At 43.0% G+C, this 11,064-nt stretch overlaps 1 protein-coding gene across 1 annotated transcript in view; it reads left to right on the top strand.

The window, feature by feature from the left end:
• Positions 1-1,417: 1,417 nt before the first annotated feature.
• The window catches only part of BTBD8 (BTB domain containing 8), a 35,568-nt gene continuing 25,921 nt past the window's right edge, over positions 1,418-11,064 (top strand). The window contains exons 1-2 of the mRNA XM_059822052.1: positions 1,418-1,527; positions 1,609-1,794. Of these exons, the coding sequence (XP_059678035.1) occupies positions 1,418-1,527; positions 1,609-1,794 (296 nt within the window). The remainder of the gene's footprint in view (positions 1,528-1,608; positions 1,795-11,064) is intronic.

The following is an 11,064-nucleotide window of genomic DNA, read 5'->3' as shown; positions in this document are numbered from 1 at the left end:
AGAAAAAAGCAGCACAAAACATGAGTCCCCAGGCGAGGTGAGTCACCTGCCTACAGGTTTCTAAAGGCTCCCTCTCCACCTGCAGAGCAAGTGCGGTGCCCTGGGGACAGGTGAGGATGAACAAGGACCCATCAGGGGAGGCATCGGAGCCAGCTGAGCCTGAACCAACTGTCCGCACCAGAGTAGAAGAGAGCTGACAGTTACTGGGGAGTCCCAGCAAGTCCCGTACTGCCCCATGTGTTGTCTCTTTTGAGCCACGGTCTCCCACACAGGTACTTGCGCAGCCCCTGCTGTAATCCTCACAAGGAAGTGGACCGGGAGGTGCAGTCAGCCGAGTATTAGCTTGTGGCTGGCGATCTGCTTCCTTCCACGCAGTTCACAACATCTGAGGAAGAGTCCCCCCAGTATTGTGATAACAGTATTGATCTTGCCTTTTCCATCCATGGATATCGAACCTGCCTTTCTAGGGTAATTTTCCCCCAAATATTTGCAGCATTTCTTGAAATGGTTACACGCTTCTTTTACTTAAACTACGAAGCTGGAAAGGCTCTTCCTTGCCTGAGAAGGGTGTTGTAGAGCGACTGTTACCACCTACGCAGCAGTTTAATTTCTCTGCAAAGAAGTCATTGCTGGGGAGTGCGGTTTTTCCTGAGGAGCACCCGCTTGCTGGGACGTGCTGGCCACCAGCCCAGCCATGGAGAGCTGCCCCCCGGAGCTCCGGCCTGCAGGCTGGAGCTCCCGTTCTCTGTGAGAAGTGCCGCAGGTGGACATGTGATGGGCAATAATCAAAGGCCAGACTCTGCTTGTAAAACGGCCGGCGCTGCTGTCCCGCTGGGGGCAGCACCGATTACCTACGCTCTCGCTACTCGTCTTTTCGGAAAGAGCGGCAAGGAAAGACGAGACTTTACGAGGGCCGGGGCGGGGGCACTAGGGCTGCCCGGCGCGGGGCGGCGGCCGGCAGAGGGCTCCCTCTCTGCGGCAGCCGGGGCTCGGCGGGGCCGGGCCGGAAGGCCCCGCCTACCGGCCCCGCCCCGCCCCCGGGAGGTACCGCCCCGGCCGCAGGGGAGGGAGGTGGGGAGGGCCGGGCCTTCCCACCCCCAGCCATGGGGCCCGCGGGGAAGGGCGGGGCCAGGCGGCGCGCCGCTGGCTCTCATTGGCGGAGGCCACTGCTCGCCACGCCCCCTGAGGGAGGGGGGAAGGCGCCACCGCCCGCACCGCAGGTCTCCTGTGTCTTGTGGTGAGGCGGTCGCTCGGCTCCCGGCGGGGCTGGCGTTGGCGGGAAGGAAGGCGCCGCCCCGGTTGTTTTGGTGAAGACGGCGGGCCGCCCCTTCGGCGTTGTCGCTAAGTGACCGTCTGTCGATCCCCGCTCCGCGTTCCTGCCGCCGCCCCGGGCGTGGAGCGGAGCGGCTGCCGGCACATGGCGCGTTGCGGTGGCGGCGCTGCGCCGAAGGGCCCCGGCCCGGCGGCGGTGGAGCGGCAGCGGCTGAAGGAGGCGCTGGCCGAGCAGCTCCGGCAGGACCTCGGCAGGTGGGCGCCGGGCGGGCAGGGCGGCGGGCCGGGCCGGGCCGGGCCAGGCGGGGGGACGGCGGTAACGGTGCGCTCCCGCAGGCTGCTGGCGGAGGGGACGCGCTCCGACGTGACCATCCGTGTGGGCGACGCGGCACTGCGGGCGCACCGGGCGGTGCTGCTGGCGCGGGCGCCGCGGCTCTTCGCCGGGCTGGGCGGGGGGCGGCCGCCCCGCGAGGTGCTGCAGCTGGACGGCGTGGGGCCCGCGGAGTTCCGGCGCTTCCTGCGGTGAGTGTGCGGCCGCGGCGGGCGGGGGCGCCGGAGCAGCCGGCACCAGCCGCGCCCCTCGGGCTGGTGCCCCTCGGGCTGGTGCCCCTCGGGCTGGTGCCCTGGCCCCAGCACTACCTCTCCTGTGTCCTTCCTCTTCTTTTTTCCCCAGTATGAACACCTGTTCTAAACCTTTCCCATTCAAAGCAGTGTCTTCTCAGTCTTCCTGCAGCGTTTGCAGAGGACTTTTCCGTAACTTACTTATTTTCCTCTGCCTTCGTCCCTCTGCTGACAGCGCATGGGTGTTTCTGTATGGTATGTAAAGGCTTTGTAATAGAACAAGAGAAAAAGCAGCGAAAATCCTGAATGTATCTTTTAAAATTGTCTGTGCCTACTAATACCCTTGTGAGCAAGATTACCTAATGAAAAACAACGAAGAAAAAACACTCTAGTGTCACATTAAAAAAAAAAAGTTACAGATTTGGAAACCTAGGAGGACCTCATCAAGTTAGATGAGGATACATCGAGTTAGAAACCGTGTGGTCATCACTGAAGTCCTAATGATCCATGGCCTAGGCCAAACAAAGCACAGCTCTCCCACCGAACTGGGATCCCAGAGAGAGGCATGCCGCACTGTCTGTGCAGCGTGTGGGCTGGCTGCTCCCCAGGGACTGGTGCAAGGGTCAGTGTGTTTTCCCATTGCCAGCTGTTAGCATGCATCTGACATCTCGCTCGTCTTGCTCCAGACCTTCGGTGAGTACATCAGGGGTGCTGGCTGGTGTCGCCACCACCTTGCCATCCTCCTTGCCTTGCAAGTGCCTCTAATCCTTCTTTCAAAGAACTGGGCAGTGCTTGCTTTTCTCCAGCAAAGCTGTGGTGGTGCCACCTACCTTATATAAAACAGGGTTGATGTGAGAGCTGATCAGCACTTTGGGGCACGCACAGGAGCAGAGTGATAGGCACTCCGGGATTTCAGATTAATTCGATTTCATTAACTCACTTTGATTTCATGTAAGTGGTGGTACAGGTGGAAGCATGATAATAAAAATTTTTAAAATTTTGGATTATTTTAATTTGGAAATTGGGAAATAATTATTGGGAATAGTTATTTTAACTATTTATATATTGTTATATCATTCCTTTGTTTTCCTAATGTAAGCACTTAATATGCCTACAGTCCGTTGATAACCTGCTTTCAATTTTGTCTGTGTTTGCTAGAAGGCAAGTAATGATCCCTAGAGTCCTGCATGTTCTCCAAAAAGCATGGTATTGAAAAACACCTTTAATCTCAAAGTGGCTCATCTAATTATAAACCTTTTACCTTTTCAATGTGAGTTTAGATTCTTCAAATGAACCTCCCCATATATTCTAAGCTATGAATGAAGTGCATTTTGCAAGATGGTTGGTTTTTCTTAACTTAGTTTTCAGTGTTGTTTGATACTTCAGTTTTTGAATCCTCTAAGCTAGCGTGTTTTGTGAAAATGTGTGTCACAGAATGCGGTGGAGTTTGACTACAGTGAACTGCTTTGGACCAAGGAAAGGAAGCAGCTTTGGTTGAAAAGAGCCTAATTACATTGTTGGACTTCTGCTAATATCAGTGGCTGTTGAATCTCAGTGGTTTCTTACTGTTAAGTGGCAAATGAATTAGATCTTCGCAAATCCAAAGTAGTGCCTTAAATACAGCTTGAGGTTACCTGAAAGCTAGCCTAGTTCTTGGAGCACCTGAATCACCATGATGAATTGTAACAAAGACCTGTAGCTGCATTTGAGCTCCTGAGAGAAAGTTGTGGTCTTCTACAAAAGTTTGAAGTTTTCTGCTTGTAAATACTGTTTGTTTCTAGAACAGAAGTGGAATATTAGTATAGTATTGAAGAGTTCATCAAAGCTCTAACAAAATCTCATTCTCTTTCCTGTTTGTGTTCAGCTTTTATTTTAGCTTCCCAAATAAAAATTGTCTTTCCTTGGGGATTTAGGGATACTATTTTTTTCTCACAAGCTATATCTGGCTTGCATCTCAGTGAGACATACTTCCTTTGGGCCTCTGTCTCTCTTAATCAGGAGAGATACATGCTACGTGTCACTTGTGGCCTGAAGGCTGTGCAGCTCCTCTTGCCAAACTTCTGAGCATTTCTGAGCAGGATGGAGGACGTGGTGAACTTCACACTGATCTTTCTGCGTAGTCTCAGCATGAAACAGATGAGCAACTAAGCACTGCTTTGTTTCTTTCCCTGTACTTGCACTGTCTGAGGACATGAGCAAGAAACTGCTGGTCACCAGGAAGTGCAGCATCCATATTGTAGACACTATTCGCCCTATGTTTTTGCCCAATGAAGCTAATGTAATATTGACTCTGCCCTCCAAAAGCCTTCTGTCACTCTTCATAACTCAACTAGAAAAGGGTCAACAACTGCAAGTATGTCAATGGCAGGAGATGACCTCAAGAAGCAAGCAACTTAGCATCCCTGAAGGACAATAGTCTGTCACAGATCATTAGATCATTAATTAAAGGGATCTGATTTAAGGAAGGACAGAGAAGGACCTAATGACAGTCAGATCCAGTTAAAAAGCAATAAATATGGATCAAATACAAAGGAATACAATTGTCATTGTGACGTTTACTGCCACAGGGGTTAATTTGCAGCACCAGCAGTTGATTCAAAGTAGACCAGCCAAGGCTTCGACTGTGTTATGTTTGTATAGTTCTTTATCAGGCAGTAGAAGGATGCTACATCTAGCTTAAGTGCAGACAAAAACATTCTTGAAGGTAACCTCCTAGACAGCATGATGACAGTAACTTTTTTCTGTAGACTTTATGCACACTTATCCTTTGCAGAATAAATTTTAGGCTGTAGCAACTGCTATTAATGCAACATATACCCTATAACATTATTCCAGTTTCATCTGTCACTTAGTCACACCTCTTGCAATCTTATTGTTGCTCATGTCTGTCAATCTTTCCTGTGTGCAGGGGAAAAAAAAACAAGCCAGAAGGTGGGTACCTGTTAAAATTACATTATATCAGACTGACACTACAGAAAATGTGGCTTAGCTCTATTTTCAGCTTGAGCTTCTCTTGCATGTGAGGTTTTTGTAAAGCAGTTGCACCAAATACAACACGTTTGTGAATATTTGTTCTTTAAATATGATTCCCAGTTACAGTTCCATAACATTGGATTACAAAGTAGTGAAAAAGGGAAATATTTCTTTAAAGAAATTATGCATGAGATGATTCTTACTGATTGCTAAATTGTCATAGTGCCCGTTGGATACTGGCTATTTTGGAGGAAACAAATGTGACTTCTGCTCATGTACACCGGATTCCTTTACGTTTATGCCTCAGCAATCTTACCCTTAATATTTAGGCTTCTGTATTCCCCTCTAGTGGGTTATGATTGCAGACCGCTATTTCAGAAGAATAGCATGCCTCCCATGTTCTTGAAATGTTGTGGGTTATACTGTTTACTCTAATATGATCCTTCCCTTTTATCCTCTTATCATTCATGCCTGTTGATGTGGTGTATGCTACATGCAAGGAGTATCTTCTCTGAGTGACGGATTAATGTAACTTGAAAACAAGCTATCTGCAAAAAGGGCTTTCTGTGGCACTTGCAGGTGCATTTTATGGCTCAACAACTATTCTTTCCTTTGCATTAAGACATAAGGTAATTGGCAATACAGCTGAAAAAAATCATGCCTCCCAAAACAAATGGAATTAACAAACCCTGCCCTATAAATGTGGGCAACATGGGAAATTTGGTGTGACTGTCTTAAACTTTGTGAAACAATAAATCCTGAGTTGTGGAAGTTAAAATTCTCTGTAAAGACTTATCTCCAGTGAACAGTGAAAACTGAGAAACTTGAGAACAAATTATTGTGAATCAAAGTGTTTATTTCCCAAGTTAAGGGATTTAAGGAATTTACTCCTCTGAATAGCTAAGCTGTTCTAACTTAATGGCTTTTGTTCCTACAACCATAATCTGTGCTCTGAGTTTGTTACTACAGCCCCAAGTTAGTTTGTTGCGGTTATAAATATGAGCTAAGCTAGTCATTGAGAATAATTAGGCTTTGCAGCAAGGAAGGTGGAAGGGAGGGAAACAAGTAAGATATTACATGCAGCTTGTAGTTTAGATTTTATGCTATATCCTGATGGGGGAAGAAAGCCTTCATCATGATGACTTGTTTCTTTTGATGAAAACGGGCTTTAAACACACGACAAACAATGGCGATCTTATCTCCTTTCCACATACATAGAAACAATGAGTTTGTCTTTTTTCTTTTTGGTTTTTTTTATCCATGTTTATATCTAGTCTCAGTTTCTCAAAGGAAGCTGAGAAGCTAAACTGTCAAGTCACAGTATATTTGGTATGTGTGTGATATGAACATCTTGCTTTGGAAAATATAGTATCATAATGCCATGGATTTATGCCTCAAGAAAAAAAAATCAATTTGTGTGAGAAATGGGCAGAAACCTTTCACTGGGACCATGATTGCTTAAGGGCCAGATTCTTCTGCTGAAATGCTTAGCTTTCACAAGAAATCAGAAAACTTAAGTGGCATCTGTGTGAGGCAGCAAAGCAGTTGATGTTGCATCTCATGAGAAGAAATTTACTGAAATACTTGTCTCAAGAAATCAATTAAGTTAGAATAACCATCTTAGCTGCAAAAATTAGGCAGGCGGTTCTTTTAGCACATCTAAAGGGAAATGGAAGAATCTTAAGTGATTGAGGTAGGTTGAAGTTGTGTGTATGACATGCCTAACTTAGACTAACAAAGATTCACTGCTGTAGGTGTGTTGCTGAAATATTTCAGCAAAGTCCACCAAGATTAAATGCAGTGCATGAGAGTATTTGCTGCAGTTGGGTTTGCAAAAGACATCAACCCATTAAAACCATGGGCAGGGAGTGGTTCAGAGACTTCCTACATTCTCAGTGTTATTTTTATTAACAAAAGTTAATAGATCTTGTTTTTATTTTGGCATTTAATTGTGATAACACACAGCTTTGTTTAAGTAGAACTGTATAATATGGTATTTTACATGTGTACAGAAGATAGTTCAGTGCTAATCTAGTTACTATGTGAAGTTCTGGTATGTGCTATACCATGTTTCTGCTGAAAACAACACACAGCATCTGTACAACTTGTAAATAAAAGAAAAACATAAATTTGTTTTGTCTGTTTTCATTAAATGCTGCACTACCAAGTTAAGTATCCTGTTGTGGGCATCTGTACTTGTCCCTCTATTCTAAATCTACCACAACATCTTTTTTTCAGAGCAATTAAACTGATGCACTGTCAAACAGCAGAATTTGCCCTTTTCATATGTGTCTGACTTTTCTGCTGACAGCTTCATGCTATCCATAGTATTTATGATGGAGAAGTTTCTGGTTTTCTGATAGACTTTAGCATTAACAATCAGTCTGTGTTGCTAGCTGATAGAAAAAAACCATCAAGATAAAAAACAAAAATCCTCTCCCCTGGCATTATTAATGCCATTGGCTTTTGTTCAGGCCTGCTTTGTAATCTGTTTACTAATGCTCTGCAGATCTGGGCACATACACAACATATCCATAACAACGTGTACAAAATCCTGTCTGTTTAAACAGCGAGTGTCTAAGCATTCAGAAGCAGTTCTCTAGTGACATCAATGATGTGTGTGTACATGTGTGTATAACTTTAAGGAGAACGTGGGTAAGGAGAAGATGGCAAGTAACTGTCTTCTCCAGATGGGCTCTTGGTGGAGAACTCTCACTCAGAGCAAGTAGAACCTGCTGTAGGGTGCATTTGAAAGGCGGATGCCTAATTTGTTGAGAAATTTTATTTGTTTATTTATTTGGTTAACAACTACTTAGGGACAATAGGAGAGGCTGTCCTAACAGCTTTCAGTAAAATTTGGTGATGATGGTGTTAATTCCAGTGATTTTCAGTGTTCTCAGAAATAACAACAAAAATGGGTTCTTCATGCTTTTAAATATGGTATTTCATTAAAATAAAACCTGCCCTTTCTTACTTCCTTTCTTACTTGTGTTGTCTCCATGGTCATTAGTGGCATACAATATTTCTGTTTGGGATTTTGTCAGTCTTGCAGACAGTGGGTGTGGCCCACAGCAAGGAAATGTACCTCTTAACTTAAAGGATCACAGAAGTGAATTGTAACTCAAAATTCTTTTTTGACCCAAATATTATCTTAGGATTTTTTTGTGATCATGTTTCTTACATTTTTAGTGAGCATAAAAATGTCTTACTGATTCTAGTCAGTATTGGCTTTGCAGCTGTTCTGAGAAAAGAACTGCATGATTGCTCTTCTAATGAGACTGTATGGTTATCAGGACTGTGTGGAGTCATGCATCTATAATTGATAGAAACAGGTGGGCCTTAGAGAGCTCTAAGGCTGAGAAACTGCCCAAGGACTTTAGCCTAAGTGATATGGAATGAGAAGAGATAAAACTTCAGGACACCTTTAAAAACAAAGCTGTGAATGAAATCTTTAGATGCACAACAGTAAGCTTGGTTGGGCTACTTAGCATTTTCTTAGTATTTACAAACTACCCACAAATACGTGCATTTCTTCAAAGTGCATTTTGAGATGTCTATGTAAGCTATGTGTTTTTATAAAAACAAAATAACTCCATACTGTTTATATGTTCTAGGAAGCTGTTTGATTGCAGTGAGTACAATCTAGTACTTTCCTGATCGTCATTAGGGATGTTCCAAGAACTGGAACATTTTTATGCTTTCTTAGATTGTTCAAATGATTATGAAGACTGCTTTCTTGTAAATATTTAACTCAGTTCAAAACTGTTCAAGCTCTAAGACCTCCTGGTGATACATCTATCTGATTTAAAGAAGACACTTCTAACTTCATAGAACTGTAATCTTCTGCACTTCATCTTACTAAACTAAGGTGTCATATTGAATGATGCCTACTCAAGAGGTTTGGAACAGTAAAAACTATTTGTATCATAATTCTGCAGTAAGGGTCCTGGTTTCTTACATCAACTGTGTTTTAAAGAGATAGTTTTACATTATCACAAAAACATCTGAGCTCCAAGGTCTAAGCTATGCAATTTTCTGTGAAGGATTTCCCTAGCTTTCGTTTATGCAGAAAGGTGCCATTTGCTACTCCGTAGAAGACAGTCTAGAAAACTCCACTCTGCCTTTAGAAATGAGCCTATAAAATAAAGGGTCTTGCCAAGGGAAGTCTTCTATAACAGGTTTTAAAAACCTGCAGAATCTTACATTCTGGAAAGAACATCTAATGGGATTTAACTGAGATAAAGGAAACTTTCTAAAAGATGGCTGAAAACATTGCCGTCTGTGAAGCAGAATAATGGATGCCTCCATGAGTCTTTCAAAGTAGTAAATTTACAGTCTATTAAGCAGGACTCTAATATACAGATATTCTGCTGAGTTTCTGGAAGTAATAAATCCAGGACTGTGGCTGAATTTTAAACATTAACTGAAATAATCAAGGTTCCCTGACTTTTTACAGGAAAAAACTTATTTCAAATAGAGTAAGTTTTTCAGATGTAGAAACCAGTTACTTAGTTCTCGTTTAACAACATGCCACTTTACTCGTTTTATTTGCAGTTTCTAGTTGTGGTAAGGGTGCCATTTTTATTGACTTACACCCTAGTGATAATAGAATCGCATTCCTGAGGTTTCTTATGTAGATTATCTGAAAATGCCCCAAGGATTCCCAGGAGGTTGTTGCCTCATTGCGCAGCTTGTCGGATTCTCTATGGATATGTTTTTCAGTTACTGGCAGAAAGTAAGCAAGAATATTAAAATAATAAATCTATGGCAAAGTGGTGTATCTGTTGCTGCTAATTTTCTTTCTCCCTCAAAGTCAGTTTGTACTGTCTTTACATGTTGAATATGCAATAGCTCCACAGCAACAGAAAGGTAAGTAAGTCCCAGTGCAAGTTTAACCTAACGTGTTATGGCGATTTTCTTTCAACAAACCCTTACTAGGGATTTTCCTGCAGTTTTTAACATTTAGTATGTGTTACCAGTTTGATTCTGTAATTGTGGTGTTTGCTTAAATCTGCTCAAGATGCAGGGATAAAGTGGGAATGATCAGATTTTGTCTAGTAGTGGCATTGTCTGTGTGACTTTAAGTGACGTTTCTTGGAAGATCTAATGTGGAGAAACAACTTGAAGACAAAACTTCAGAATACTTCTGTGGAATTTTGAAATCTCCAGGTTAACTGGGTTTCTAATCTGAATTTCTGCTCTTGAGTCTTCCTGCCATAGAGCTGTAAAACACAGATGTTAAGTACTGAGAAGCATAGTGAAGGGGGAAAATGTGTGGAAGTCATGGTCTGGAATTTTCTAAAGAATTGCAAAGTCTCCCTGCTCCAGCAAGCAACCTGTGGTCCTGTTCTTGGTAATACGGCGTGTTATTACTTGTCTTTCCCTCATGCTATTGTTACACTGGGCTTGAAAGCACTATAGATATGAAAAGCAGCAGATCATCAGGCCAGGTTTACAGATGAGGAGTTCTGAAAGCACATACAGGTACAACAACCTTAAAAACCCATGTAAAGAGGATCCACCAATCTTGCTCTTTCAATGTGAAATTTTATTACTCCTGTCACATGTTTTCCTGGCCCTTAATTTCAAAATCTAATAAAATACTAAAATTCCCACTTCCTAGATTCTTGTTTCTTGTCATTCTCTCTTGGTGAGAACCTGTACCATGCAGACAAAAAAATTCTACCTAACTCAATCCTTTATACAGGATTTAAGAAGGAAGATGATTTATTTGTATGTTTTCTCTGCCCCTTTTAGAGGATAGTGTTCAAATAACATACTCAAATTACTATGTTCCCAGTATTAACAATAAAGCCTCTTTGCTATGGAATGAGTGACTAAATGCAGATCTGTAAGTACATGTCTGCTAAATCCAAAGTAACTGTAGCTCTTCTGTTAAACTTTAACTTCATCTATATGGTATGAAACCACTGATAAAGCATGTTATTTGTTCACATGGACTTTTTAAGGCTCCATTAAGTTGCTGGAGTGCAGTATCTTTCTATAAATATGAGATCTTTGCAGTCACATCCTGCAGGCTTTGTTAGCCTTTCCAGATCCTGAGCCAAAAATAAGCTGGTGCAACACATGGGAAAGGGGGAAGCTGGAATTACTATATGGGCAAAGTGAAAGCTCTTGGGTAATCTTAACTGCAAATTTTCATGCTTTCAAGCACTTTCTTTGAAATTAAAATTTATATCTAATACCATTCATTTATATCTCTATACCATTCTTATGGTTTTGTATTTGTAACTTTGA

Source organism: Gavia stellata, chromosome 10 (assembly GCF_030936135.1).
Source record: "Gavia stellata isolate bGavSte3 chromosome 10, bGavSte3.hap2, whole genome shotgun sequence".
Classification (NCBI taxonomy): Eukaryota; Metazoa; Chordata; class Aves; order Gaviiformes; family Gaviidae; genus Gavia; species Gavia stellata.
Note: the sequence above shows the minus strand (reverse complement) of the source record. Positions and strands in the feature narration are given on the sequence as shown.